General features: G+C 40.6%; 2 protein-coding genes across 12 annotated transcripts in view; one reads left to right on the top strand and one right to left on the bottom strand.

Moving 5' to 3' along the window:
- Positions 1-700: 700 nt before the first annotated feature.
- Positions 701-27666, bottom strand: ANGEL1 (angel homolog 1). Of its 7 annotated transcripts, XM_031952464.1 has the most exons (12): positions 27579-27645; positions 26635-26904; positions 20531-20645; positions 12354-12941; positions 10634-10860; positions 10074-10143; positions 9207-9640; positions 6109-6235; positions 5689-5799; positions 4534-4603; positions 3920-4092; positions 701-2929 (listed from the first exon to the last, which is right to left on the bottom strand). In XM_031952464.1, the coding sequence occupies exons 3-12, from the start codon at positions 20631-20633 to the stop codon at positions 2769-2771; spliced, it is 2064 nt and encodes a 687-aa protein (XP_031808324.1). In that variant the 5' UTR covers positions 20634-20645; positions 26635-26904; positions 27579-27645; the 3' UTR covers positions 701-2768. The 7 variants fall into 7 exon arrangements, with proteins under 7 accessions (XP_031808324.1, XP_031808321.1, XP_031808322.1 ...); XM_031952461.1 differs by lacking the exon at positions 26635-26904 and having other exon boundaries at positions 27579-27666; XM_031952462.1 differs by lacking the exon at positions 26635-26904 and having other exon boundaries at positions 3929-4092; positions 27579-27666.
- LRRC74A (leucine rich repeat containing 74A) overlaps positions 27486-27846 on the top strand; it is a 60557-nt gene continuing 60196 nt past the window's right edge. For all 5 annotated transcript variants that reach the window (XM_031952468.1, XM_031952470.1, XM_031952472.1 and 2 more), the window contains exon 1: positions 27486-27694. In XM_031952468.1, the coding sequence (XP_031808328.1) occupies positions 27652-27694 (43 nt within the window). In that variant the 5' untranslated portion in view covers positions 27486-27651. The remainder of the gene's footprint in view (positions 27695-27846) is intronic.

Raw genomic sequence — 27846 nt, 5'->3', positions numbered from 1 at the left:
GCTCTAGCTCAGAAATGCAAAACAGATTATCAAAAAATAGAGTGGGGATGCATCAGCCTAGGCTTCATCTAGGGAAACACCTGATAGCCTGCCTTAGCATGCTGGGTGGCTAGTAGTCAGATTCCCCAGTAGTTTAACAGAAACAAGGACATAGATATCCCCACATAGATACTCCTCCTGAATTCCCCTGGCCAGGAGTCCAGCAGACCTGTATTTTGTAGGGTTCGGGGCAGTGGGACTGCTTAACTGCTCCTCAGAGGTTTTCACAGTCTGAGATTTTCCCTCACTTAAGATGTAGTTTTAGTGTTCCAGACTCCAACATCTTCACTATCCCTTGAGAGGTAAATGTCCCTATGTGAGACATTTGGATAAAGTAGTAGGGCTGGAGCCAGGAAAGTATTTTATTTAAATCTAGTCCAACATTTACTATCTGACCTTGGGCAAGTTAACAGTAAAATGGTGATCCTCTACTTTCAAAGGCTGTCTTGATCAAATAATTTTGAAAACCTTAATCACAATGCCTGCTACATAGTAGGTGCTTAATGTTTATTTCCTTCCTTCCTTCCTTCCCCAGCCTCTTCAGGACTTTTACTTCTAACCTCATCCCCAAACATGCAAGTGAGCCTGGAGCCAATCCAGCCACAAATTGGTCTGGCTATGCTACACCTTCCAAAATCTCAGTGAAATAAAAAAACAGAAGAAAAAAAAAGACAAACCTTTATTTCAGAAAAAAAAAATTAAATTAGCATGAAAAATTTCCTACTTCACTTTTCAAAACATCAACAAGCCAGAGACCAAAAGATTCCCTAATAAACTTTCCCAGGGTGGGGCCATGGCACTTCCCATCAAGGGAAAACAGGGAAAGGGGCAGCTGTGGAACAAATGGGGGGATATCCTGAGGCTCTGTGAGGATGGACCCAGGAGAAGCAAACACAGTGGAAGGGAGTGTGAAAGATCAAGTGGAGGGGATCAGGCAAATAGAGGCCCCCAAACATGAGGCAAGCCAATGTTCATGTAAAGGAAGCAGAGCTAAGGAGTCTATTATGCTTTAAAAAAAACAAAAAAACAAAAAACGCTATAGGGCATTTCAAGCAGGGTCTTTGGCTTTCCTTTTAAGATAAAATTCTTCTGATAGACATGAGGCGACTCCTCAGCAACTCTTCGGGCCCATTTGAGGTGGCTTGGAAAAATACAAAGGCAACTCAGACCCAATGGGGATAGAAGCATCTTCAGAATCTGCCTTGGGTTAGGGGGATTTTAGGGGAATGGATTACCAGGAAGACGACCGGGGAATACATTCCTAAAAGTGAGAGATTAAGGCACACAGGAGTGACAGGGCAGGGCAAGAACATGAAGGTTCCAGGGAGACGCCACACACACATACATACACGTACACACACCCCTACCCCTCTACTACCACCCCCACTACTGAAGAGTCAAGCAGCAGCTTTACATTGGTGTGACCTGGCCAGGGGACATGTTCTCTACATTTCATTCCCACCCAACTGGCTTCACTGCCGTCCCTTAATTCTCCAACCATATCACTCCACTGAGAACAGTAGAGATGCTTCCCAGATGCCTTCCCCCCACCAGTTTCTCAAGGAGGGCCTGGAGAGTCAGAAAAGCAGCAGGAATCAGCTCCTCGGAGTAAGAGAAAAGGACAGAGTTCTTCCTCAGGAGTTTAAGCTTCAGCAGAGATAGCCCTCAAGTGAATGATGGAAGCAATTCATATACTGTTTCCCACTGAAACCATCACTCTGGGCCAGCTTCAGATACCACCAGGGCAGAAGAACATTCCCTTCAGACCCAATTTTTTCATCCTAGAAAATACTCAGCTCCTCTGACACCTCCCCCACTCCCCCAGCTCCCAAAGCTTTCACCTTCCCCAAGCTGACACCAGAAAAGCCAACTTCTCCTATGTAAGGGTGTAGGGGTGAACCCAAGAGAAATATACTAGGGCCATGTCTTGGCTTCAGGAGTGGGGGCTGTGGAGTGAGGCAAATCAGATCATCTTGGATCACCAGGCCCTCTTGATCTTGCTGTTCCAGGCTGAGGGGTCCACTTTGTTCACAAGGGCCAAGCTGGATGAACACAATTCTGTGGCAACCTACTCGTAAGGTAGCTGGGGAGGAGGGAAGGAGCAGACGGGAGGGAGGAGGGACTCTACAGCAAGCAGGTCACTTAGAAGTCTACTAACTTCACCTGCTCATGTTAGACCCACCCTAGGAGGGGAAATCAATGCTGCACTCGCTCCTGCAGCTTACCAGAACACCAAGGGAAAAAAAAAACTATACATTATATACAGTAGCTGTATAAGAGGCTAGACCATATGGGCAGAGGGCAGGGAAGCTAGTGGGCAATCTGCTTGACAGGAGGGGAGATTGCAGGCAGCAGTGGCTGCTATGGGGAGTCAATAAGCTGCAGCCTGAAAGCAAATAACCAATGAGATCAAAAACTCCCGCAACCCTGGTAATTAAAAATCAAGGGGGAGGCGCTGGATACATGGTAGGAAGGGGAGCCCCCCTCCTGTCTCTCCCAGGGCCACTGCGTGTGAGGCACAGGATTAGGAAGAGGTTGGGGCGGGAGCAGGGGCATAACGGGTGGGGGAAAAGGGAGAGAGGAAATCCAACTGAGGAGAAGGGGAGGGTGAAAGGGGGGTGGGGGAGGGAAATTCCTTGGGTGTAAGTTTCCAGAAGCTTGGGATTTCCACAGTCTCTGATCCAATGAGCTCTTCTGGAGGATAAGCCCCCTGTCCCCTAGGAGCCCCATCATGGGGCGGTGACCTCCATCCCAAAGCTGGCCAACAGGCAGAGGTGGTCTGAAGAACAGAAGGGGTTGGGTAAGCCATTGGCAGCCCAAAGGACATCTTCGGAGAGGAGGGAGAGACGGCCAAGCAACTTGAGGGCTCCGTCCCGGTATAGCCTGCGACCTGGGTTATGAAAGGAAGCAAGTGTAAGGCACATTGGCACCTGGAAATATAAATCTACATGCATCTGCCAGCTCCCAAAGCTAGTGTGGGCATGATACAGTTCAAGAAAGTACTTACTATTTATGGTCACACAAATGGTGATGGAGCCATGAATCTTTTCTGGGAACATATTATACTTAATGGGGATAGAATATTTTTCACTCTCCTATTCATCCTCTTTTCTTTCTACTGTTTATGGCTCACAAGTCATAAGGGGACTCCCCATCTGAACCTACCCAAAGCAGATGGTAGAGGAAGGGTATAGGGTAAGGCAAAGAGATTTAAATTGCAACAAAATCATTTGTCTGGGTGTCCCAAGAGTCCTCACTTCAAAGCCATTTACAGAAGCTATGCTACCTGAGAGTTCTAAACAACTCCATTTTACATCAGGAGGATCAAATGAGATAATACAACTAAGAGTATTTTCAAAATTAAACATAAAGCATAATAATGATGATGATGATAAATTCACATGTCCATATTGTTTGAAGGTTTATGTATCCAATGAAGTAGGCAGTTTAATAAGCATGATCATTATTATCATTATTTCAATTTTGTAATTAGAAATATCAAGAACATAAAAGTTCCAGGGAGACACCACAAATACACATACAACCCCCCCCCCACTTACTGCCACACCCCCACCACGGAAGAATCAAGCAGGTGCTAGCTGGCTAGGGGCCAGCAGTCAGGTGACTCACCAAAAGTCCCCCTGCTACAGAGTATCAGAGAGCCAGGTTTCAAATCTGGATCTTCTGATTCAAAATTCCATCATTATTATCTGTTTCCACAGCATTACCCTCAAAGGTGAGTGTGAAATCCTTTTTCAATAACAACTCCCCTGCTAATGCCAGGTACTGCTAGCTTTCGGGAGCCCATACTACTATGGCTGACCCCCGATCTACTGCTGCCAGGAGCAGCAGTCAAGACCCCCGAGCACCCACAACCCACCAGACTCACTCGCTCTGTGTCCATTTTCGCAGGGTTCAGCCGAGAAGAAAATGTAATCCACTGTCGCTCCAAGACCCAAGGGCATTGTGGTGACCTCTGGGCGGCCTTGCTGGGGCAGGAAGTGGCTATAAACTGAGGTCAGGTTGAGGCTATGCTGGATGGTGCCCGAAGCCCTAGGGAAAGGACAAGAAATGATAAACAGGCCGAGATATCACAGTGTCAACCCCCGAATTCTCTAACTTTTCTTCAAAAAGGCCTCAGAGAATTCAGCTTAGCCTTCTCCTCGCTAAATTCCCACACAATACAACCAGAGGCTGACAACTCAGTGATCAAAGAGCCAAGAGGAGAAGGGATGCCAGATTCAGCTCCACCGGCCTGAGGCAATGGTGAAGGGCCTGCCCCAAGTCAAGGTGTCCAACTTCCCTTAGTCCTCAGTCCTCCCATGGGCCTGCTGACAGGAGTGACATCAGACCAGTGCAGGTTATGAACTAGCGCAAGCCAAGCAAGGATGAGGGAAGAACAGGTGAAGAGCAGCCTCCTTTAGGGCTGGCACTCACCAGCACTGTAGGGAAGGCAGGGAGCAAGAACAGAAGGTTGGGGCCTGAGAGGGCTACCTGGGGAAGAAGGGTTCCGGATCAGGTGGGTCCGCTTCAGGGAGAGACTGGGACCAGCCAGCAGGACGCTCTATAAAGGAGACAAGGCACAGAATTAAGAATCCCCAGGGCAAAGGGCAGCGGTCCAGCCTCCTGTCCTAAAACTCCTCTGAAAACCCCATCTGGTTTTCTCAGAAATGAAAGAAGAGGATGATGATAGTGGGAAGTTCTAAGGAAAGGAATAAGGAAAAAGTCAGGAGGGGAAAAGGAAAGAGCCTTCACAAGCAAAAATTGTCCCCTAGGCCACAAAAATTCTCATTGCTAATATTTTTTTTAGCTCAGTTCTATAATTTCCTTGGTATAGGGAACTCCCAGTAAAAAAATCTTCCTCCACTGATGTATGCTAGTGATGATTCTGCAATTTATGAGCTAAGAACACTGCTGGGGATACCAATAGATTAATTGACTAGACCAGTGTCATTAAACCAATCTGTGTTGGAGGCAGGATTCCAGGCCTTTCTGTCTCAGAGACAAAGCTGCCTCACTGTTGCTATTATAAGAATGCCACCTTGTCTGTAGAGAACATTTGAAATGAGGGGCAAAACACTATCACATGTACTATTCACCTTTTTAGTAGATATGAACCTTTCATTTCTTTAGGGTATTGCAGGTATAGACATTTTTTACTCCAATACAAATCAGCCACTCTTCTGTAACTTAGTAAAGTTGCCAAACTAACCGTGGATCAGACAAGATACCAATTTGAGCTTTCCTGACTCTCAAGATGCTCAGCAGCACTGCCTCTTCATTTCATCCTCAGGATTTCAATTTTAGTTTTAAAGCTATACATAGTTTGTTTTGTTTTTATGGCACATTCTCCAATCTTTTTCAGCTGGCATTCAGAAATTTCATGAATTCATTTGTGAAAAGAAAAATTAACCCAATAAGTACATAAAACTCTTTAAGAATTCACTTTTTATAGTTTATATTTATGGTGTGCTTCTAGCATGTTTATAGCAAAAGTTACTAAAGCTAAAAGTCGCCCAGACTTAATGACCACCCTGCACTTATTCCCATAGATTTTGTCTCTAAAAATTATGACAGCTGCAGTGAAAGGCCCCGGAAACTTCATCAATGATAGATCTGAGATAAAAAGAAAGGCTCTATCTCTATCACCTGGTCTAGCATCTGTCACTCCTTCGATCAGGACCAGTCCCATCGGCCGCTGGAAGGCACTGTCACAGAAGCGGAAACGCAGCAAGAAGTCCCGGCCATACTTGCGTCTCTCTATAGATAAGAGGATAAGTACTGGGTGAAGAAGAAGTAAAAGGCTCCAAACAGAAGAGCATCCAGTCCAGGGACAAAAGAGAGATGAAAGGCTTGACTCAGAGGACAAAGGGCTTTTTGAGGCATATATATTTTAGATTTGGAAGCACTGAGAATGCAGAGAGGACTACCAAAAAATCAAGGAATATAGTAGGGGACCCTAAGGTATGATCTTCTCCCCATCTTCCTAAAGAGCCAGAGCTTTCTTCTATGCTATTAAAAAAAAAAAGTTACCAGCCCCAAATAGAATAGACCATGATAAAGACTCACCTGATCTCTTGGGGTGACAGGGAGTAACGTACTGACAGCTGTCAGTGATGCCCAAGGAGCTAGGCCACAGTGGGGTCAGCAGCTTCCGCTGGTAAAGCTGATGGGAGAAGTCTTCCTGCCCAGACACCTGCAGGAAAACAGCAGGCCAGAGGTAAAGCGAGAGAGACAGAAAAGGGAATGACCGTTATGACAGCTAATGAATGCACACAAATCCATATACGCTATAAGTATTGCATAAGTCTCCCTTGTGAGGCTTTAAAACACACTTCTGATTGAGCTAGTTAAACGTACCATTCTTCCCCTGAAAATATCGGCTTCTGTCCAAGAGACAGGTAGGAAGAAAAGACAAAGCTTGAACTTGACTAAAATTTCACCTCTGGATAAACTCTCAACTTCACAATGAGTCAGCTCCACAGGCCTTGGTCTGGCCATTTTAAGTTATAGTCTGAAGAGATAATTTAAAAGCAAGGCCCTGACCAACAATCTGTTTTATCCCAGATCAGAGTCCTGTGATCATCTAGGCTTGCTAGAGATTCCTGCTAGAGAATCACCTGCCAGAAAAAACAAGACATCCTTAGTAATGCTGTACCCTTCCTTGGGTCTTGGTTCTTTCCTCTTATTCTCAAAGAATTCGTCTCCAAGAATTATGATCAACTGCAAGAACCAGGAAGCCATCCTACTGACAAATGTTATAAGGAAGGAAAGGCTCTCTATCTATTACCTGGTCTAGATTCTATTACCTGGTCTAGATAAGAGCTAACAAAACATGTTTTAGTGAATGGAACCAGAACAAACACAGCACCACATGGGAAGCATTTCCTTACTTTAATCAGCCTCACATTTCTAAAAATGCAGCAAATGTCCCTTAATTACTCTATATGCACTGGTTTAGCTCAAGACTATAAACTCAAAAATTCTCAGCAAGAAATCTATTAGCCAGTTCAATGTTACTGCTTAATAAAAATTTTAGTAGCCTGCCTAATTACAATAAAAGCTCAGTTAGCTCTATGAACATTCATTGAATTCTCTTTTCCTTCCTCCCACTCTGCTCTGCCAAAGACACCCAGTATGTTAAATCAGAAGAGAAAGAGAAAGCTCAAGTGTCCTGCCTAGGATTCCAATGAGCCAGCATCATCATCTAGGAGGTCAATTCCCACTCCCCCACTCTGGACATATACCACTCAGCCAGTCTTACTGGCATTCCTTTTGGTTCACTTTCTGGAAGGGTCAGACAAGGCAATGAGCTGCAATGAATGGAAGGAAGGCACAAAAACTATGAAGCAAAGCAAGGACTCCTTTCAAAAAGTGACCAGCTCGCTGAAGCCAGAAGAAAGCTACAGCAAGGAGACTTTAGGTCATACTAAGAGGTCAATCTAATATAGTAAAAAGGATCCTAAAATAAAAGGCCAGGGTTCTCTGTCCTGATATTACTACTATCTGGCTGTATGACCAACAAGAAGCCCCTCCAAGCCTCAGTCTGCTCATCTGTCAACAGAGTGCTTAATATTTTTTCTATCATGGGTCCTGCTTTGGCATTCTGGTAAACCTGTGAGCCACTGCTCAGAATCATGTTTTTAAATTCATAAAATATATAAGGTTTACAAGGAAATAAAACATCTTTTAAAATCAAGTTCCCTGACTGCAGGTTAAGACTACTGGAACACATGATTTCTCAGGTCCTTTCTAAATATGACAGTTCTATGTATCTTAGAGTTTTAGGGGTCAAAGTCACCAGGGAAACAGAGCTATTTTCCTCTGAAGGTAATACCTAAGCCCATTTAAGGTTGGAAGAGGACTGAACTAGTTAACTTCTCAGGAGTCTTTTCAGGACTTTCACTGTATGAATATGAAAAAGTATTTTTTCAGAGTCTTCACAGTTACAATGTTGAAATTCTAGGATAAGAATAAAAAAGAAATGCAAGAAAAATCTAGTCCTACCCCAAACTCCCACCTTCTATCTAATAACTATTTACATCTTCTCATATGGAGTAAGTGATTGTCTCTCCTTAAATTAAATTGGAAAGGACCTTAGAAGACATCTAATTCAACCTCCTACCCAAGGCAGGAATTCCTTATACTACATATATTGTGTATATCTTTATAGTAATCTAGAGATGTATAACTCTGGGATAACAATCTCACAGTTTAATTTCATAGCTAGAGCCCAATCATTATCATTTTGAGTCAAAGTCTGCCTTTCTATAATTTCTACATATTGTTCCTGGTGTTGCTCTCTGAATTAATATTAAATAAGTCAGCTCCTAGTTCCACACAATATACCATTCTCTCCTTGAAATAGCCATTAGGCCTTCTCCCTATAACTTAGTCCAGATCCTCTAGGCTCCTTGAAACCATCCCTTATATAAGATTATTTCCAAAACCTCATCAACATCTTCTAACTTGTCCCACTAAAGTTACCTTGAACTTACTTGATCAATATATCTGTGTATACTGCCATAAAGACCCATATGTAAATACTATTTCCTGACAGAATGTTAAGTTCCTCGAGGACAGAACTGTTTCCATTTCCAATATATGTATACATATATTGTATTTAACATATACTCTAACATATTTAACATGTATTGGTCTATCTGCTACCTGGTGGGAGGTAGAAGAGGAAAAATTGGAACAAAAGGTTTGGCAATTGTCAATGCTGAAAAATTACCCATGCATATATATTGTAAATAAAAAGCTATAATTTAAGAAAAAGAACAGAGAAGCTATTAAACACCTTAAAAAAATGAGATGCTCAAATTTTAATATGATGTTCTAGATGTGGCCTGATCAACAAAACATTTTCTTCCATTCAATCTCTAGGGCCTGCCTTTGTCATCTCAGTACAGTGTTTTATGCCCTGGTGATCAGGTTCTTCCTCGGGCACAAACGAAGTTGCCCCCTTTTTAACCAAAGCCAATTTTTTCACATTCTGCTTTTCAGGGGCAAAACTCAAAGCAGTCTCCATATAAAAGCCCTTTATATCTTTGATGGCATGATGGAGCCACCCCATAAGTAACCTGCCATTCCTCCCTGCCGTTCTCTACCCTAAAGCACCTTCTTTTTCTCTCCCTGGCCCCCAGAGTCAACAACCACTTTACCTTCCAAGCTGGCATGCCTTGGTACTGGAGTTGTCCATTCCTGATGAAGTTGTAGAGTGGTGAGTCAGGGACAGAGTTGAGGTCCCCGCACAAGATGATGGGGCAGTAACTGCCATCTGCTAACCTTGCCACCTTATCCACTTCAGCCAGGAGGATGGCCACCTGAGCCAGCTTGACATCACCCCTACGGGGGTTGTACAGCACATGGGTGTTGGCCACACACAGGGGACCCACGGTTATCTGTCCCAAGCTCTCTGGGACCAGTGGCTGTAGCAGCAGAACCAATCCCACATTATCCCGGTTAAGGAGTTCCAGACCAGGCCGGAAATACTCCACAGGACTGGCACAAAGCAGTCGGAACCGGGAATGTTTGTAGCAAACAGCACAGCCATCTGTCTTACACCCAGTCCTCCTCTTGTAGAAACAAGTAAAGCCTGTGAGGGAAACCACAACAGTGAGATGGGTCACAGAGGTCAAAGGCTAGGGTCCACTGTCTAATATCAGTCTAGTAAAGCATCACAGCATTTCTACTACTCACCTCTGGGGTTTGTAGCCCTTGCCAATTTCTTAGTTCTGCAAGGCTTTCTCTAGAACTATATTCAGATGAATGAATGATAGGAAAGGATAGGAGGGCAAATAGGTGTGAGAATGGGTAGGTCACGGAAAGCCCTCCTTCACTGGGAATGAAAGGCTTACCCACAGGAAGAGGGAACTCGCTCACTTTCAAGAGAGCTAAGGAATATGGGATGCTAAGGTCCAGAGAGGAAATGAGGGATCCCTCCAGATAGAGGGAAGGAGGCAGAAGAACTTCAGAGACATCTCCATCCAAAAGCCCTTGAGCCAACTGCCCCCACAGGACTACATTACCCATCATCCGCAGTGTTGGCTCTAGTTGTTCCCAGTAGTGGTCTTCCTGAACCTCCTGGAGACAAAGAATCTGGGAAATCGACGAAGAGATCAATCACTCAGAGGACACAGGTACATGCAGAAAAGAAAGGGCCCTCACCTCCTGTTGGCAGGAAAAGTTCTGGGGACACCTCCACTCTAGGATGTGACACTGAGACCAATATGGGAGATGCCAGGGAAGTAAGGGGGATACACTGGAAAGCAACAAAATTCCCAAAATCACTATTTCCCCTAAATCCCTATCAGCACACCCCACCCTAAAACAGAAGTCAATCTAACACTTAAGGTTTGGATTTTTCTGTTTCCTTAATAGCCCCAAATTCCATCCTCACTCATGACCATACAGACTTTGTCTGGAATTCTCAAGATTTCTCTTAGGATGCTGCCTAACTAATGTAGAGGAGGGATTCAATGTGATCCCAATTGTCTTGTAAGAATGGAATAAATGTAACTATATTATGGTCCTGGAAAAGTCCCAATGTGAGGAAGCCCAGTATGGTAGGGCACAATTCCCAACTCACGTCAGGGTCCCAGTGCTGGAATTCCTGCACAAGGTTGGAGAATCGATAATTCCAATTCAGAATGTCTGGATGGCAGTGCAGGTAGAGCTCAGAGCTCTGCTGTACCAGATCCTGGGCCAGAATATTATATGACATGACAGTAAACTGGAACTGAGGAACCTCCCCCGAGTCTAGGCCTTGAGGATCTGGCTGGACAGAGAGATCCTCCCATTCTCGCCATAAGATTTCTAGAGACAAGAGACAGACCCGAGGCAATTATTTGTTACCTGATGTAGAGGAAGGACAAGACTCTTCCTTTCCCCTCATAGTTTCCAATCTTGCCTCCTGGTGATCCTTCTTTCCAAGCCTATGCAGTTGCTGACAGCCTTGCTTTCCTTCCTTTTTCTACCCTATAGACCATAACCCCATCCGGTAATTTAAAATACTTGCACAGAAATTTGCCCCTATTAAATGTTAAGTTCCTTCAGGATAGGGATTGTCATCTTTTTGGTTTCCCCACTGCTTATCATCACTATGCCCTGAACATAGTGATTATCTAATAAATGTTGAACTGAATGACCACCTCTTGATTGAGGCCAGTTCCAATAGTCTAATAATAGAGAGGACTGTAGGGCCTGAGTGTGGATCACGACATAGTATTTTCACTTTTTTTGCTGTTTGCTTGCAATTGTTTTCTTATTCTTTTTTTCTTTTTGATCTGAGTTTTCTTGTGCAGCATGATAAACATGGAAATATGTATAGAAGAATTGCACATGTTTAACATATATTGGGTTACTTGCCATCTAGGGGAGGGAGTGGGGTGAAGGGAGGAAAAAAATTTGTAACAAAAAATTTTGCAAGAGTGAATGTCGAAAATTATCTATGCATATATTTTAAAAACAAAAAGCTTTAATTAAAAAAAAATTAAAAATTGACCACCTCTGATCAACATAATACATCTTTATAAAATCACTTCTCACAAATATCTGTTTTCATCAGCACATTACCTTCCATAAAGGAGATGCTTAATAAATGCTCACTGATTTATTTCTGATTGGAAGTTGCACATATTGATGAGGTCAAACTGAGCTGATGCTAAAGGTCATTCTTTATGTTATGACCTCAGCCCCAGGCATAGCTTATTCCCTTTTGTTTAAAATTGGCAGCTCAGCACTAAATAAAAAGGAGGGTTGAAATCCATGACTCATCTATTCTTCACAATTTTTCTGTGCAACTTAGTCTAATGGAAAAAGCCTTGGATCGAAGAAACTCAGGCTCCACTTGCAGCTCTTTCATTAACAAGGTGCAAGACCTCTGGGAACTCACCTTCTCTACTGGATAAAATGAGAGGGGTGAGGTAAGATAAACTCTATAGAGTTTCCTTCCTATTCTAACATTCCATGATTCTATAAAGTTTCTTAAATGTGGTTCATGACCCCATATGGGATCACACAACTGAATGTGGAGGTTGCAAAATTATGATTTATTATCAATAAGGGTTTGATTTATATATCTATTTTATATGCCTAAATAGGCAAGGTCGTATAAAAATTCCTGGGCAAAAAGAGATAAGAGTAGAAAAAGTTTTATAAACCTCACGCTTAACAGTTGTGAAAAGCAGAATCCCCTGCCAGCTTTAAAACTTGTTAGTTCATGCTCTGTCCCATAGTAAGACTGCCTTCCAACCTACCCCCCCCCCCCCCTTCCCTGTTCTCCAACCTTCAGGACAGCCACTACTCACCATGATAAGGTATTTCAACTGGAGGAGGCTGCAATTGACCAAGACCCTCAAAGGGCCAAACTGGTGCTTCCTCCTCTGGCACTGACTCTGGTGCTATGCTCCAAGCCACAACTGCAGGGTCCTCTTCCCACCGCTCTGTAGTAAGGGTGCCCACAGGCAGGACAGCACAATCTGCAAATTGGGGTCCTGCCTGCATTGGGACAGCAGTCCATACTGTGCCATCCACACCTTCCAGCTGCTCCTCTCCTGGAATCCCGGCCAAGTCGGAGAAAGGCTCCTCCAGGGTCTCTGTAGCCCGCAAGTCACTCAGCTGAACATTGGACCACTTATCCTCTGAAGCAGCATCCCGCTGCTCTTCAGGGCTGGCCATCAAAAGAGCCAAGCTGCCTGAGGCCAGCCCCTTCTCTAGAGGAGGCCCCTCATTGACAGATGTGGGCAGCCTGCTGGCCCCTTCCTCTCGCCACTGGTGCAGCAGGCCTTCCCGCTCTTCCTGGTCTAGGCCCCGAGGGGCCATGGCAAAGCCACCCTCCACCTGGGGGGACGAGCTCTTGGCCAGGAGAGCATTTTTCCGACACGTGAAGAAAGCATCTATTAGAAAAGTCAACATATTAGATTGCAGAATAATCATCATCACTCAACCTTACTCTTCCCCAGACTGACTCTAAATTTCTGGAGGTAAGAATCCTCTATAATATTTTACTTGCCAACAAGAGAGCAATTGAAAAAGAATGCTGTGAAAATATAATGACTCATTTTGACCCCAGTGAAGAGATGAGAAGACATATACGTTGTCCTTCAATGGCTATACCATGTAGGACCATGAGACTCCAAAAAAGGAAGCAAGAAAGCCTGGGAGGGAAGAAAGTAGGCCATCTGGCCAACCTAAAGCTCTCTCTTAATATTGGAAGATGACAAAATGCAACAGTAACTTGCAGAGTTTTTCAGGGAAAACATGTTTTAAATAAAAATTTAAATTAAATATAACCAGTATTTATTGATTATTCACTATGGCAGAAGTTGTTAATCTTCTTTTATGTCATGTCCCTTTTGGCAAGTAAACCCTATGGACCCCCATCTCAAAGTAATGATTTTAAATGACTAAAATATATACAAACTACAAAGGAAATTAATTGTATTGAAATAGTTATCAAAATATTAACAAGTCCATAGACCCATGAGTATGGAACATAGCATATGATATCGGACTTTTTTTGATATGTTGGTTAGTTTTACAGGACTTATTTTTTCCTGCTTCCTATTTTTTACCCTTTATTGAAAGAATAGTTCACTAGGAAAATGTACAAGGAGGAATACGGCAAATAAGAAACATAAATGATATAACAACAAAACCAAAACAGACTAATAAAAATCTATTTATAAAAGTATTTTTGGAATTTCTAGAGTTTCAGGTATAATCCGAGGGACAGATAGCAACAGTCCATTTATAAAAAACAAAACAAAACAAAAAAAAAACGCCACTTCAACTTTTGAAATAAAGGAGATGGAAGAACAGAAAGAATTACAGAGAAGAAATCCAGATGATCAGATCACAGATATAGAGCTGGGAGATTCCTCAGTGTTGTTCTAGTCCAACCCTCTAATTTTTCAGATGATGAAACCAAGACCCAGCTAGATATTAAGGTAAAACAGTAGAAAATAACAGAGACCCAAGACCAAGCAAAGTCCCTGACAGTGTTTACCAGGTACCATTCTGAAGACCTGGCTTTCAGTCTTAATATGCAGCCACTTAATGTCAAGTCCCTTCTCTGGGCTCCATATTTCTCTCTTGTACACTGTGGGGGTCAGCCTAGATGATCTTGAAAGTTCCCTTCTGATTCTAAATTCTATGATTTCATGTTTTATATGACATCACACATATAATTGGTATGTTGTACATCTTCTCAATGAATGGGGTAAGGGCTGGAAAGAAAAAGAGAATTTGGAACTCAAAAAAATTTAAATGAATATTAAAATTAAATAAATTCTAAGATTTAAATAAATACAACCAAAGAGGTAACAGAGAAGAGACATGAACAATAAAAATACACAAAAGAACTAAAATCAGAGTCTGGAACAAATAAGCCCAATGAGTCATTCTGTGATAGCATTACTGTATTTTAATATAGTTACAATAAAGTGATATTCGTAATCATGACCTTGACTTATCAAGCAAGAGAACTGTCTTTTGTTCTATTTAAGAAGGCAGGAAATCACAGCATACATTATAGAAATTTTTCTTTCAATAATGACCACAATTTTAAACATTTTGGCACCTAATGGGGTAAGCCTATTACATGGAAAACTCATTTATGTGGGAAACAGCTCTTTTCTTGATGACACCAACACCCAAATAAAAGATATTGGTAGAGTAAGTGCTCAATAAATGTTGGTTTATTCATGAATTTACTCCTGTATACCAGAATACCTTAGAATTTTTCCCTCTCCTATTTGCAGAGGTGGGTCTCTAAGGGTATTGAATATTATACTTAGAGCCAGCATTAGTGTGTTCACAGGTCTGGGGGAACTATTTTTGGTTCCTATTTTTAAATCTTTAACTGAGGAGCAAGGGATGAGTGAATATATTCAGTAGTGTAGGAAATGTTAAACTATCAACAAACATAATATTGTTTTAAAGTTTAGATGCTCAAGGTAGCTAGATAACACAATGAATAGAGCACTGAACTTGGAATCAGGAAGACTCATTTTCATGAGTTCAAATCCAGCTTCAAGGCACCTATTAGTTGTAAGATCCTAGTCATGTCATTTCACCCTGTTTGCCTCAGTTTTCTCATCTGTAAAATGAGCTGAAGAGGGAAATAGCAAACAACCCCAATATCTCTGCCAAGAAAACTCCAAATGGGGTCATAAAGAATAGGACGTGCTCAACACAATCACCATAGATGCTCTACAAAAACTTTCAAGGGATCTGACAGTGCAAATGAAATCTGGGAATATCAAAGGAATAATGACCAAAAAACAAGCACTCCATTTTCTTCAATCAGTTTTTCAAATTAGTACCCCTAAGAATAATTAAATAGGAATCTCCCAATCTAATCTTTAGGAAGCTGAGAATAGTTTAAAAAAAAAAAAAGACAGATTCAGTCTGAACCTCTGGTGTCAACTTAAGCCATGTCACTAATTAGCTGTGATGATATTGGGGCAAATCCCTTTGCCTTCCTAAGCCTCTGCAACCTAAAAATGGAGGTTAACCTAGGTAAAATAATCTCTAAGGTTTTTTGGCAGTTGACAGTATGTTTCCATCCACTGAAAATGAGAACTAAGGACCAGTGACAGACAAGGAAGCCGTACAGTTTATGGTGTACTGTCAAATGGATGTGATTTTATCACTGGAAATAACACTCAAGAAAGATTTAGTGTACACACAAGATTGTTTTAAAGTTTAGACGCTCAAGGTAGCTAGATAACACAATGAATGGAGCACTGAGCTTGGAATCAGGAAGACTCATTTTCATGAGTTCAAATCCAGTTACAAGACACCTATCTTCAACACACCATTTGTTCTGCTATTGGACTTTATAAAACATATGACCCCTGTCCTTTTGATTTGCTTCTATAAAACCTCTACCTGTGTTGTCTTCCCCAATCAGAATATGTAAGCATTTTAGGGGCAAGCCCTGATTACTTTTCTCTATGAATTTCCAGTGCTTAACATAGGGCTGTGCACAAAATACATGCTCAAAAATGCCTTTTTTATTAATTCATTCATACCACTAACACAAGGCATTTAGGCTGATGGTTCTAGCTGTATAATTGCTGGGTATGACTTTGGGTTATGACTTATGGGCAGCTATCTCCAAAGTAAAGAGAATGGAGAACAAGTTCCAAACTTGATTTCCTTTCTCTCTTTTACTATTTTCCCTCTAAGAAAAGAGGTATTTCGAAATCCTTATCACAGTGCCTAACACATAGTAGGCCCTCAATAAATGCTACTTTCTTCCTCTTCCTTTTAGCCTGGGAAAAGGAGGCAAGAAACCTGCTAGGGAAGAAGATAGAGTGAAGGTCAACCTGAGGACATACAAATAGAACCAATGATTATTAATCATTTATTATGGTAAAGGAGTTCTTAAATATTTATTTTTAATTATTTAAATTTAAATTTAAAAATTAAAATATTAAATATATTTTTTAAAAATCTTAAATATTAAATAAATAAACTTCAGGTTGAAGTCTGGGGACCCCTTCTCAGAATAATGCTTTTAAATGAATTTAAAATGCACAAGAGCACAAAAGAAACTGATTATATTGAGATAGCAATTTAAAAAAATTTTTTAAAGACATCCTGCATTACAATAACATAATGACGTCATCAAGAAGCTGTTTTCACATCTGCAAATTTTCCACAAAATAGGCTAAATTAAACCCCATTAGGTGCCCAAATTCTAAAAAAAAAAAAAAAAAAAAAAAAAAAAAAAAAAAAAAAAAAAAAAAAATTAATCAAGATGGAAATTTCCTAAAATAGTGTGCTCCCCAAGTCTGAGTGCAGTTTAAACCTATTAAAGCTCACGTTTAAAGATTGGTAGAATTTTCGCAGACACAGGACGCCCAAAACTTTGTATGCAATTTAAGCCTATTAAAGCTTAAAACTTTATAAAATTTCCTAAGACAGAGAGTACATGCAGTTTAAATCTATTAAAGCTCAATTTGAAAGTTCTGGAGGAAAAAAAAAAATCTACCCATTTAAGTTATAAAAGCTCGCACTTAAAGCTTTGGAAATTTTTTCTAAGCTCCAGGGACGCCTTTCAAAACTGAACACGCACTTTAAACCTATTAACGCTTGCTCTTAAAGCTTTGTAAAATTTTTTGAGATAAAAGATGCTTCCAAAAGCATGTTCAGTTTAAATCTATTAAGCTCACTCTTAAAACTTAAATCTTTATTAAGGCGCTCAAAGAACTCCGCAATAGCCTCGCGCTTAAAATCTCGGGTGGATTCGTTTTTTATTTCTGTTTTGAATACCTATTCATCGCAATTTCAACCTGTGACGAATTTGTGACTGAGTTTATTTGTAAGTGACGCTATTCACCACAAGCCCTCAGTTGCTGGCTGTTCCTTCAGAGCGGCGCCGGCCCGGAGCCGCCCCACCCACCCAAATGGTACCCCCCCCCCCTCCCTCCGCCACAGCCCCCAGAGCCAGGCCCCCGCGCGATCCGGCAGGAGCGGCTGTTGGAGCAGCGAAAATCCCTCCGCCCCGGAGGAAGAGGCTGTGGCCGCCGGACGCCCGCGGCGCCCGCGGACAGCTCCCGGCGCGCGGTGGGGGCGGGGACGGGCTTCCGGGGGAGGGGTCTGCGCGGCGGCGCCGCAGGCGCGGGGTCCCGGGTACCTGAGAGAACGCGGCACAGGCGCGCCGCCGGCAGCAGCAGGTAGCACAGGCACGACCCGATCATCCCCGGCTGCGGGACCAGGCTGCCCGCGCTTCCACCGGGCCTCCCCTCGGCCGCCGCGCCCACGTGGTGCCGCCGCTCGCCCTTCAACAACAACTTTATTGGGAGTGCGCGCGCCGGGCGCGAGGGGACCACGGTTGTGCCCAAGTGACCAAAACAACCGGCGGCAACCTGCCCCGCCCCCGCCCCCTCTCCCAGTTCCCTCTGGGAGGGCGCCCCCTTCCCGGTTATAGAGCTGTCTCACCCTCGATGGGGCGCTGCGGTGCCCAATCAATCAACCACCGACCCGCAGCTCCGCCTGCGCCTTCAAACGCAGGCCCCGCCCCTCTCTTTTGCCTCGTCAGCCTAGAACCTCCACACACGCCCCACCCCCTCCCCGCCCCTGGGAGGGGGACGGAGACACCCCCTAGGGCCGCGCGCTCGTTTTACAGATGAGGAAACCGAGGTCAGAGGGGTAGCGCCATCTGTCCTCAGGCCTGGTTACCTGACAGAATGATAACGGCGAACAATAACTAGCGTTTATATGGAACTACTTTGCAGATTCTTGTTTTTACCCTCACAAAATCTCCAGGCCCAGAGAGGGGAGAGGATTTGTCTAAGGCCACAGGCCTAGTTAGTTGACAGAAAATTATTAGTATTTACGTATGTGGCACTTTGCAAATATCTCCTATTTCCTCCTCACAAGATCTGGGAAGTCCGTTCTCCCTTTAATCCCCATTTTACACATGAGGAAAAACTAAAGCTAGGACCGTTGTTCAGCTGGTCAATGAATTAAGCTGAGATTTGAACTCAGATCTTCCTGACTCTGGGTCCCGGATGCTCTACAAAGCATCGCCCAACAGATATAAACGTTTACGTCACTTACCTCTCCTCTTCCTTCTCCCCCTCCACTCCGCCCCCGCTCCCACCTCTACCTCCCAAACGCCCTACCTGGAAATAATGGGAAAGCCATTCTGCAAGGCATGAGAAAGGGCAATGGCCGAAATGTTGCGGCACAGGATAAAAACTCCTGAATTGGGAGCAAGAGGGTCCAAAGAGTCTAGCGTAAAATCCTGCTTTATTACCTGTGTGGCATTTAAATGTATATATATATACCTGTGTATATATATATTATAATATATAATTATATAATATATTTATAATATAAAATATATTATAATATAATTATATAATATATTTATAATATAAAATATATTATAATATATAATTATATAATATAATATTTATAAATAAATATAATATAATATATATATTTATTACCTTGTGGCATTTAAATATATATAAATGCCACACAGGTAATATAATAAATATATATTATAATATATAATTATATAATATATTTATAATATAAAATATATTATAATATATAATTATATAATATATTTATAATATATTATTATATAATATATTATAATATATAATTATATATATAATATATTTAAATAAATATAATATAATATATATATTTATTACCTTGTGGCATTTAAATATATTTAAATGCCACACAGGTAATATAATAAATATATATTATAATATATAATTATATAATATATTCATAATATAAAATATATTATAATATAATTATATAATATAATAATTATAAATAAATATAATATAATAGATATATATATTTATTACCTTGTGGCATTTATATATATATATATATATATATATATATATATATACCACACAGGTAATATAATAAATATATATTATAATATATAATTATATAATATATTTATAATATAAAATATAATATATAATATAATAATTATAAATAAATATATGTATTATATTATATATTATATATAATAAATATATATATATATATTGGGATAAAGACATAAGTATTATACTTATTCAATTTGGGTATCACATGGAACTAGGAAGAAAAGATTAATTTAAATGGGAGAGTCAGGATCCAAAATATCAAAAGCAGAATAGAACCTTGAATTGAATTTTATGTGGAGAAATTTAACAGAGCTAAATTTCTTCCATGGTGGGGGATGGCACATAAGAGGTATATCTTTTTTATATGGGAAAATTTGATCTACAGATTTTAGAAGATAAAGCCTAAATGAGTAAAACATTATCCATATGGCAGCACACACACACACACAAAGCAAATGCAACCTTACATCTCAATAAGAAAAGAATGTTGTTCCAGAACTGGGACATTTTAACCTAAGTCTCACCATATACTGCTCTTGGTCAAACTATATCTGGAGCATTTTATTCTCTTCTGTACTGCCATGAGGAAGAGATTATATTTACTCTGTTTGGTCCCAGATGGTAGAGCTAAGAGCATAAGGTTGTAGAGAGGACTATTTAAACTAAACATGAAAATTTTTCTAAAACTTTGAGCTGTCTAAAACTGGAATGGGCTGCTAAAACTAGAAGCTGGCTGATCCCTTTGATGGGCATATGTTGTAGAGTAGATCATTTTGTTCAGATGAGATTATATGACCTCTGACATTCTATCATTCTGTCATTAGGGTCCTCTTATCTGTCTGGATTTCAATTTCCTCATCCATAAAATGATGGTTAAGGCTAAGTGACCCCGAAGACTCTTTCTAGTTCTAAATTCTATAATACCTTAAATAAAAGGGACTCTAACATAGACTAAAGCTATTTAAGTTCAACGTGTATGTTGTTCTGTTCTGGCACTTTGTTTTTCAGTTCCCCTTCAACCCCATCTTACACATATTCTTTTCCCTCCCTCCTCCCACCTCACGCTATGGACCCAGAAAATTCTATTTTGTTTCATATCTCAGTACCCAGTGTCCGGGCTGTGCAGTCTCCAATTTGTGGCTGGAGTCTCTGTTGTTCAGGAAAGCCTTCTGGGGAGTCTCCAGACCCAGGACCGGCTGGGTACATCATGACACAGAAAAGCTAGAAAAAGAAACAAAGACAGAAATAATGATAATGGTGATGGTGATGATAACATTTCTGTAATACTTTGTTTTTGAGACTAGGTCTCTCTCTCTCTGCCTCTTGCCCAGGATGAAAGTGCAGCAATTCTAACTGTCACTGGAGCCAGATTTGAACTGATCTATTTCCGACCTAGCCCAGTTTGCCCCTATTTTATATGGCAACGTGTCCCCTTGCTTTCAAAGGTTGAAGATAACTTTATCAGACTTAATACTGACACCTGATTGACTTGAGACAACTCAGAACTGTTCAAACAATGCACTTAGCCTCAGTTTCCCCAGTAGTAGGAATTACACCACACTCATTTATCATTTTCTGTGTTAAAAAAAAAAACCACATCATGTACATTATACAGTTGTCTGTTTTTAGTGCCTGAAACTAGTGCAAATCTTAGGGTAATAAGTGTCCTTGTGTCCATTCAACAAGAGACTATAGGTGCCATCTGAAATGCTGAAAGGCTTATTGGGTGAAAATAACATTCAGTCTTCTTTTATATAGGCATCAATTTATTTTGCAACAAAATCATCAATGCATTATAACCAAGTCCTTCACTAGAAAACATTATACCATTGCTCATGTGCAACACTTTCTATAATACACTTTTACCTGATAGACATTTTTGGTGGAATCAATCACTTTAGACAGATGATGTTCAGAAAAAAAAAAAAAAACTCAAAAGAAGGTCACCATTTTAGCAGCTTAATTTTGACAGAATCTCTCTTGTTTGCCTCCATCCTAGTCCCCAGATATTCAACTTCCTAATCTTATGAGCTGGTTCCTATCCAGGAAGCGCCTTCTTAATGGTATGGACATAAGGAGGTGAAATTCAGAGGGGAAAAGTGGATGGAAAAAGGAGGGAGAAGATGTTTTCATCACAACTTTTGTGCATCTTTGGGATTCTGGGATTTAAAGAAGATTTGGCTTTATATTTTCCCAATGTGTGTCCTCACCACTTTCAAATTATTTTATTTTAAATTTTGAAAACTTTTTTCCCTTAACTCTACAGCCAGTCATTTTTGCTGTAGAATCTATATTGGTTGGTCCTACCAGTTTTGCTTGAGTATTCTAATTCTTGTTCCTCACATTATAGCAGTAGCATGATGTAGTTGCAGGGGGTAAAAAAAAAGACCTGACTTTTGGAGGAAAGAAAACCTGGGCCAAGAATGTTGGCGCAAGCCTGGAGTCAGGAAGACCTGTGTTCAAATCTAGTCACTAGATGTGTGACTGTAGTCAAGTCCCTTAATCTGTTTTAGTCTCATTTTTCCTAATCTAGATGATGGAGGTAATAGTAACACCTACTTCTCAGGGTTGGTGAAGTGATATTTGAAAAGCTCTTTGCAAACCATAAAGCATTATAGAAATGAGTTATTATTTTTATTGTGGTTTTGTGTATGGATTCTCTTGGGCTTATGTTTCATCCTTATCTGTAAAATGAGATGAGGTCCTTTGAATTCATAATCTAGAATCCTATAATCACCCACCAAGTGCTGATTTGTCAGCTGTTTTAGCTTCTGTTGCTCCACATCTGTAAAACAATAAGAATTAACCCTTTCCTTACTTCCCCCAAATAACTTCCAGGATGAAAGAAAAAATTCAGTCGTATTTTTTGATATTCTTGAATAACTAAAAAATTGTATACACAGAAGACTATTTTTTCAGTCAGGTCCCTTGGTGAGGCACTGGACAAATCCTGAGACGTGAGCACTTCAGAAATAAATCAGGTAATTTAGCCAAATTTTTCCCTGTACCTATATATATGCTCACTTGGCAGAGTGCATACATATATACTCCACTGCCACCTAATGGGAAGAACACACAAAGCCATCTTCATGAGACAGTATTTTAGAGATCTTTCTTGTGGCCAGTTGCCCTAATTTTCTTCTCCAGAGTTTTCTGTTCAAGGTGCATTTAAGGTGACCAATCATATGATGTTCACCGACCTTTCCAAATTCCATTGCCTGTTTCCATTTTCCAACCATATTCTCTATCCAACTATACATGTCTCAGGTTTGTAGAGCTAGCAAAGAGAAATGAGACCATCTAGTCTACAGAAAATTGAATACCCTTGTATTGCAGTGTTTTATCATAGACTTTGCCTACTATTGGGCATGCATCTTTCTTCTACTTGACCCCTTCCCTCTGGTTTGAATAGGCATTATTTAATTAGCTAACAGAAGTTTTGTTTAAACATCTCTTTCAGAATCATTTTGCACTTGATACCAGTATCAAAAACAATGCAAGGCAAGTGAAATGAAGGAGTGTCTTCAGATGAAAAGGGACTGGGAATGTAAGGGTCATGGTGGGAGGTGATCCAGATGGCCAACTATCCCATTTCAAGCAAGATTAGCAAGATAGCATAGTGACATCCCCATCTTCCAAGTTCAGAGGAAAACCCACTTATTCCTCAATATCATGTTTACAAAACAGTAAGAAATTCTCCAGTGAGGTAAACTGTGTGAATTATCTTACATCAGTCCAATAGTAATCAAGAATAAAGATAGTTGATAAATAATAATCATCAGTATTATGAAGATTTTAATATAATTTTGAGGATACAGTGTGGATGACAGATTAAATGAGTTATTCTCAATAATCTATAGAATTTATGATCTAGGTTATTGTCCTTTAGATAGATCATAAGGGATAGAAGTTGACCTAGAACAATAATGAACATGTTCAAATATACTTGATCGTTGGACAAGCTGAAAACAAAGGAATTTACTTTTATTAATGACTATCTCAATTGAATATATTATTAAAGTTGTTGGTTGAAGGTGTTGAAGGACTTAGATTGCCAAGAAATCCTCAAGACATAATAGGAACAATGTTATGGTCCTACATAGAAATAATGCATATAGTATTTTTATGTCTACATAAGTCTGTAAATTATTGAGGATAACTCATTTAACATGTCATCCATATTTTGTCCTCAAAATTATCTTAAAATCATTTTGATATCAGCATTGTTATCAGTTCCCTTTACTTTACATCACCCTTTTACATGAGGTGATCTTCACTCAGTGTCTGTCTTGTCTGTCTCTGAATGATTTCTAACTTTTGTAGATATAATCAGGAAGGAATTATTTTTATCTCAACTTGGAAGAATGAGATTTTAAGTTCTATCTCTAGTATTTATAATAGGGTCATAGATTTGAGTTAGAAGGGACCATAGAGGTCATTTGGTCCAATCCTGTTTTATAGATGAGGAAAGAAAGGCACTTAAGAGGAGATAAGTGATTTGTCCAACGTCACCAAGACAGGAATCGTTCAAGTTAGAATTAAACCCAAATCCATGGCTTCTCAGTTCTCTTACTTTCTTTTTTTCTTTTTCTTTTTCTTTTCTTTTTTTTTTCTTTTTTTTTTTTTTTTTTTTACTTATTAACTGTGTATTCCCATGATTAAGTTATTTAACCTGTTCTTGTCCCCATACAACTTACTAAAACTAACCTACTCAGGCATAGATTGACTTTCAACTTATATCGATAAATTCCCAAACAGGAGAGTGTCTTGTATTACCTGACATCATTTGTACCTTTTATATGGGTACCTAACTAAAAAATGTGAATTGTTCACTCAAAGATTATTTCCCTTTGGTACCAAAGGATGTATTTCTAGATACTGAACTGGATCCCAGAAGAGTGATTTCCAGTTAATGAGTCAGTACAAATTTCTAACTTAAAAGCCATTATCATTGAACCTGCTGAACTTGTAAATAAAGACTAAAACTCCAACATTGGGGCTCCTATGTCTCCTCCATTAGAAAGCAAACAAGCACAGGGATCATGATTTTGGCTTTCGTTGCATCCAAAGACTTAGTGAGCAGTTGATTTTGACTTGTTTATTTGGGAGAGGTGTGTGTGTGTGTGTGTGTGTGTGTTTGGGTTTTTTGTTGTTGCTGAACCTGTTATTTCATTGGCTTAGGCAACTCCAGTTAAAGAATTTCCTTTACAATGCAAATCACATCTTCTCTGCAATTTAGGTTCTTAAGAGAGTTGCCTGGAGGAAGTGAGGGATTAGGTGGGCTACTCAGTCATACAGTCAATACTTATCAAAGCTGAACTGGAACTTATGTCTTCCTGATTCTGAGGAGAGCTTGCAGCTCCTACATTAGTTTCCTCAACTGTAAAATGGGGATAATAACAGTACCTACCTCACAAGGTTATTGTGAGGATCAAATGAGATATTTGTAAAGTGCCTGGCACATAGTAGTCATACTATAAATACTTATTCCTTTCTCTTTGCCCTTTCCTACATCATGAGATGATGAGATATGCAGGAGAGATGCCTGAATGGTATATAAATATTAAAAATTACTTAAGACTATTAAAGCATTATTATCTAGAAGTATTTAGGTTATATTAGGGTAGGTCAAGAAAGCTCATGTTAAAGGATACACTGTTATAGATTTTTATTTTGCAACCTTATCAATAACTCTTTTCCAAGTGACAGATACCATAATGGCTTAGGGAATCCCAGAATTATGGTTTCCAAACCCCACTGATTAGGCTCTATAGGAGAAATCTGGGTTTGCTTCTCTATCCTGAAGTTCCCTTTGCTTCAAGGGAATCATGAGAATAAAAATAAAAATTCGTTTATGTAATATTTTAAGATTTTTTTAATACCTTCCTCACAACTCTGTGAAGGTAGGTAGGAGAAATATATTATTTCCATTTCATACATGAGGAAACAAATTCAGTGATGCTGAATGACACGGTAACATAGCTAGGAAACATCAGTGCTGAGAATTGAACCTACAAAATCTTGACTTCAATCCTCAAGTTCTTTTCATTAGGCCATGCTGTTTCCCAAGTTCACAAGAACCTTATTTACAGCTCCATTGGCCCTGAAGGTCAGGGAAGCTAAGGCGAGTGGTATTCCTAGAGCAAAAATTCTCTTTGAATTGACTCTAGTCTCAAATAACTATGTTGCTTTTGAATTAGCTAGGAATCAAAGGGAAAGTGACTGCTTGCCTCCATTGGTCAAGGGGAAATTAGCATGCCAAAATAATTGCCTACAACATTTTTCCCCTCCAGGGAGATGTTCCAATTCCTGTTGTTTTGCAGAAGTAACCTGTTGTCTAAGATGGACTTGTCTAACCTTGTAAATACCTACTGACTCTCATTAGTGGAGAAATGGGTTCCTTCTGCTCAGAAGAAATGACCCAACGGCTGGAAATAAAGTCAAATAAGGTGTATTTGTATTCTCTTATTCAACAAAGAAGAGCTGTGGCTAGCATAATGAATGCCTAAGAATACAAATGTTCTCCTCACCTCTTACAGCACTTCTTACCTCTCATTCCTAAACTCTTGTCTCTTGTAATAATCATCTAGTGTTCTGAGAAGTCACTGAATCCAGGACCAAGAGATTATATTTCAGGAATTATTCCATTCGACTAATAGATTTCTTCTAGAGAATGGACACACGTCTAACTTCTTTCAAACAAATTGTTTGATTCTTTTTCTATTCATCCTGTCTTCCTTCTGGCTTAGTAACTTTCTTCTCCGTGTCTTTCGTCCCTATATCACTATATGATTTCATGGAGGCCATGTGGTTGGGCATGGTGGAATACCATGACTCTCCAGATGACTAAAAAGTCAATGTCAAACCTTACATGACGGGCCTAAGCCACACAGATCTTTGATACTAAACTTGAAATGGAGGACCTAGCCAGAAGGACCTAAAAGATATCTGAGAAATATATGATCAGAAATGAGGGTAGGTCAATCATATACAGTGAGAATGCACAGCCCAAAGTGCAAGCACTGGTGCCCACAAAATGTTGAATCATAGAAGAAAGCCATAGATACTCTATGAGAGATTTGTTGGAGTTCATGGACAAGAATCTCACAGATGAAATTGCAGTCTGCACTGTTGAAATAACCATATGGAAAAAATCACCATTAACTATATGGAAATTGAATCATTTGAAATCAACCACCAAATTACTGACCTGACCTGTTGAAGTGCTGGAAGAACTTGTCAAGAAGTAAAAATAAAAACAAAAAACAAAAACGTCTCTGGATTCACCAACCAGTAAACTATAACTGAACTTCAACTCCAAGACATGAAATACAGCCTGGGATGGGGATGATCTCTGGGCAACTTCAATTTAAGTCGGAAAAGCAGCTTTCGCTCGGATAATGCTTTGGCTGCCGTCGGCTGTGTCGATAGAACGTGTGTGTTTGTCAGATACGGATCTTCCTCTCCAAGCCTCAGGATACTTTCCCAAATTTAAAAACAAAAAAACAAAAACAAAAACAAAAAACAAAAAACCTGTACAGGAGGAAACTGACCTCACCCTCCACTGAAATATTTTGTACTTGAAGTACAGCCACCATCTCTAGAGTAGAACATGATGGCAGCTCCTGACAGTCACCTAATTAAGAGGCTCTGGTTCAGTCCTAACTCAGAGGGAAATATAGCACCTGTGAGGGACCCACCCACAGCACCTGGGCACTCCCAGCCAAGCCTTGGTTTGATCCCGATGAACATAGGAGAAAAGATGACTGCCTCAGCCGACGGGAGGTTGCGAGGCCTGCTGTTGCCAGGTTCACCCTCCGAGATCACAATGACTAGGTGAGGTCATGGAATGTTGGAGATGAAATGAAAAGTGGAGGGAGGGAGGGAGGGGGGGGGTAAGAGGCATGGGAGGCTCCCACTGAAACAGGGCCCTAGGGAAATTTCTCGGGGGTAAAGCAGCTGTCCTCACCCCTATGACCAGGGGAAGCAAGGGTTCTCCTAACTGAGGGAACTGGGATAATACTCCCGCATGTCAGGTCACCTCAAGGACCAGCTCTTTCTGGGGCCTGCTATGATAGGAAAGTCACAACAGGTCACCAGGACTGGTTAATGGGAGGTTGAGGAGAACAAAGTTTGAAACAAAAGTGAAGGTACCAGTGTGCTTCTGGGGGAGAGACGAGCAAGGTGGTCAGCAGCCGGCAGCAACCCTGGGAAGGGCACTGACAACATGGACTATGATGATGATGATGATGAGGATACACTTGAACAAGGTGAAAAGCCGTAACCTTTATCACCGCTCAGTTCTCTTGACCGCTGCCTCGGCTGGAAATGCGGGGATGGATTCCATGTGTCCTGAAAGCTGGCTTCTCCTCTCCCCTTGTTCCGTCTCCCTCTAGAACAGGATTTGTAGCACATTGATTTG

The sequence above is a fragment of the Sarcophilus harrisii genome, chromosome 2, assembly GCF_902635505.1.
Source record: "Sarcophilus harrisii chromosome 2, mSarHar1.11, whole genome shotgun sequence".
Taxonomy (NCBI): Eukaryota; Metazoa; Chordata; class Mammalia; order Dasyuromorphia; family Dasyuridae; genus Sarcophilus; species Sarcophilus harrisii.
The sequence above is the reverse complement of the archived record's forward strand: the minus strand, read 5'-3'. Positions and strand labels throughout refer to the sequence as shown.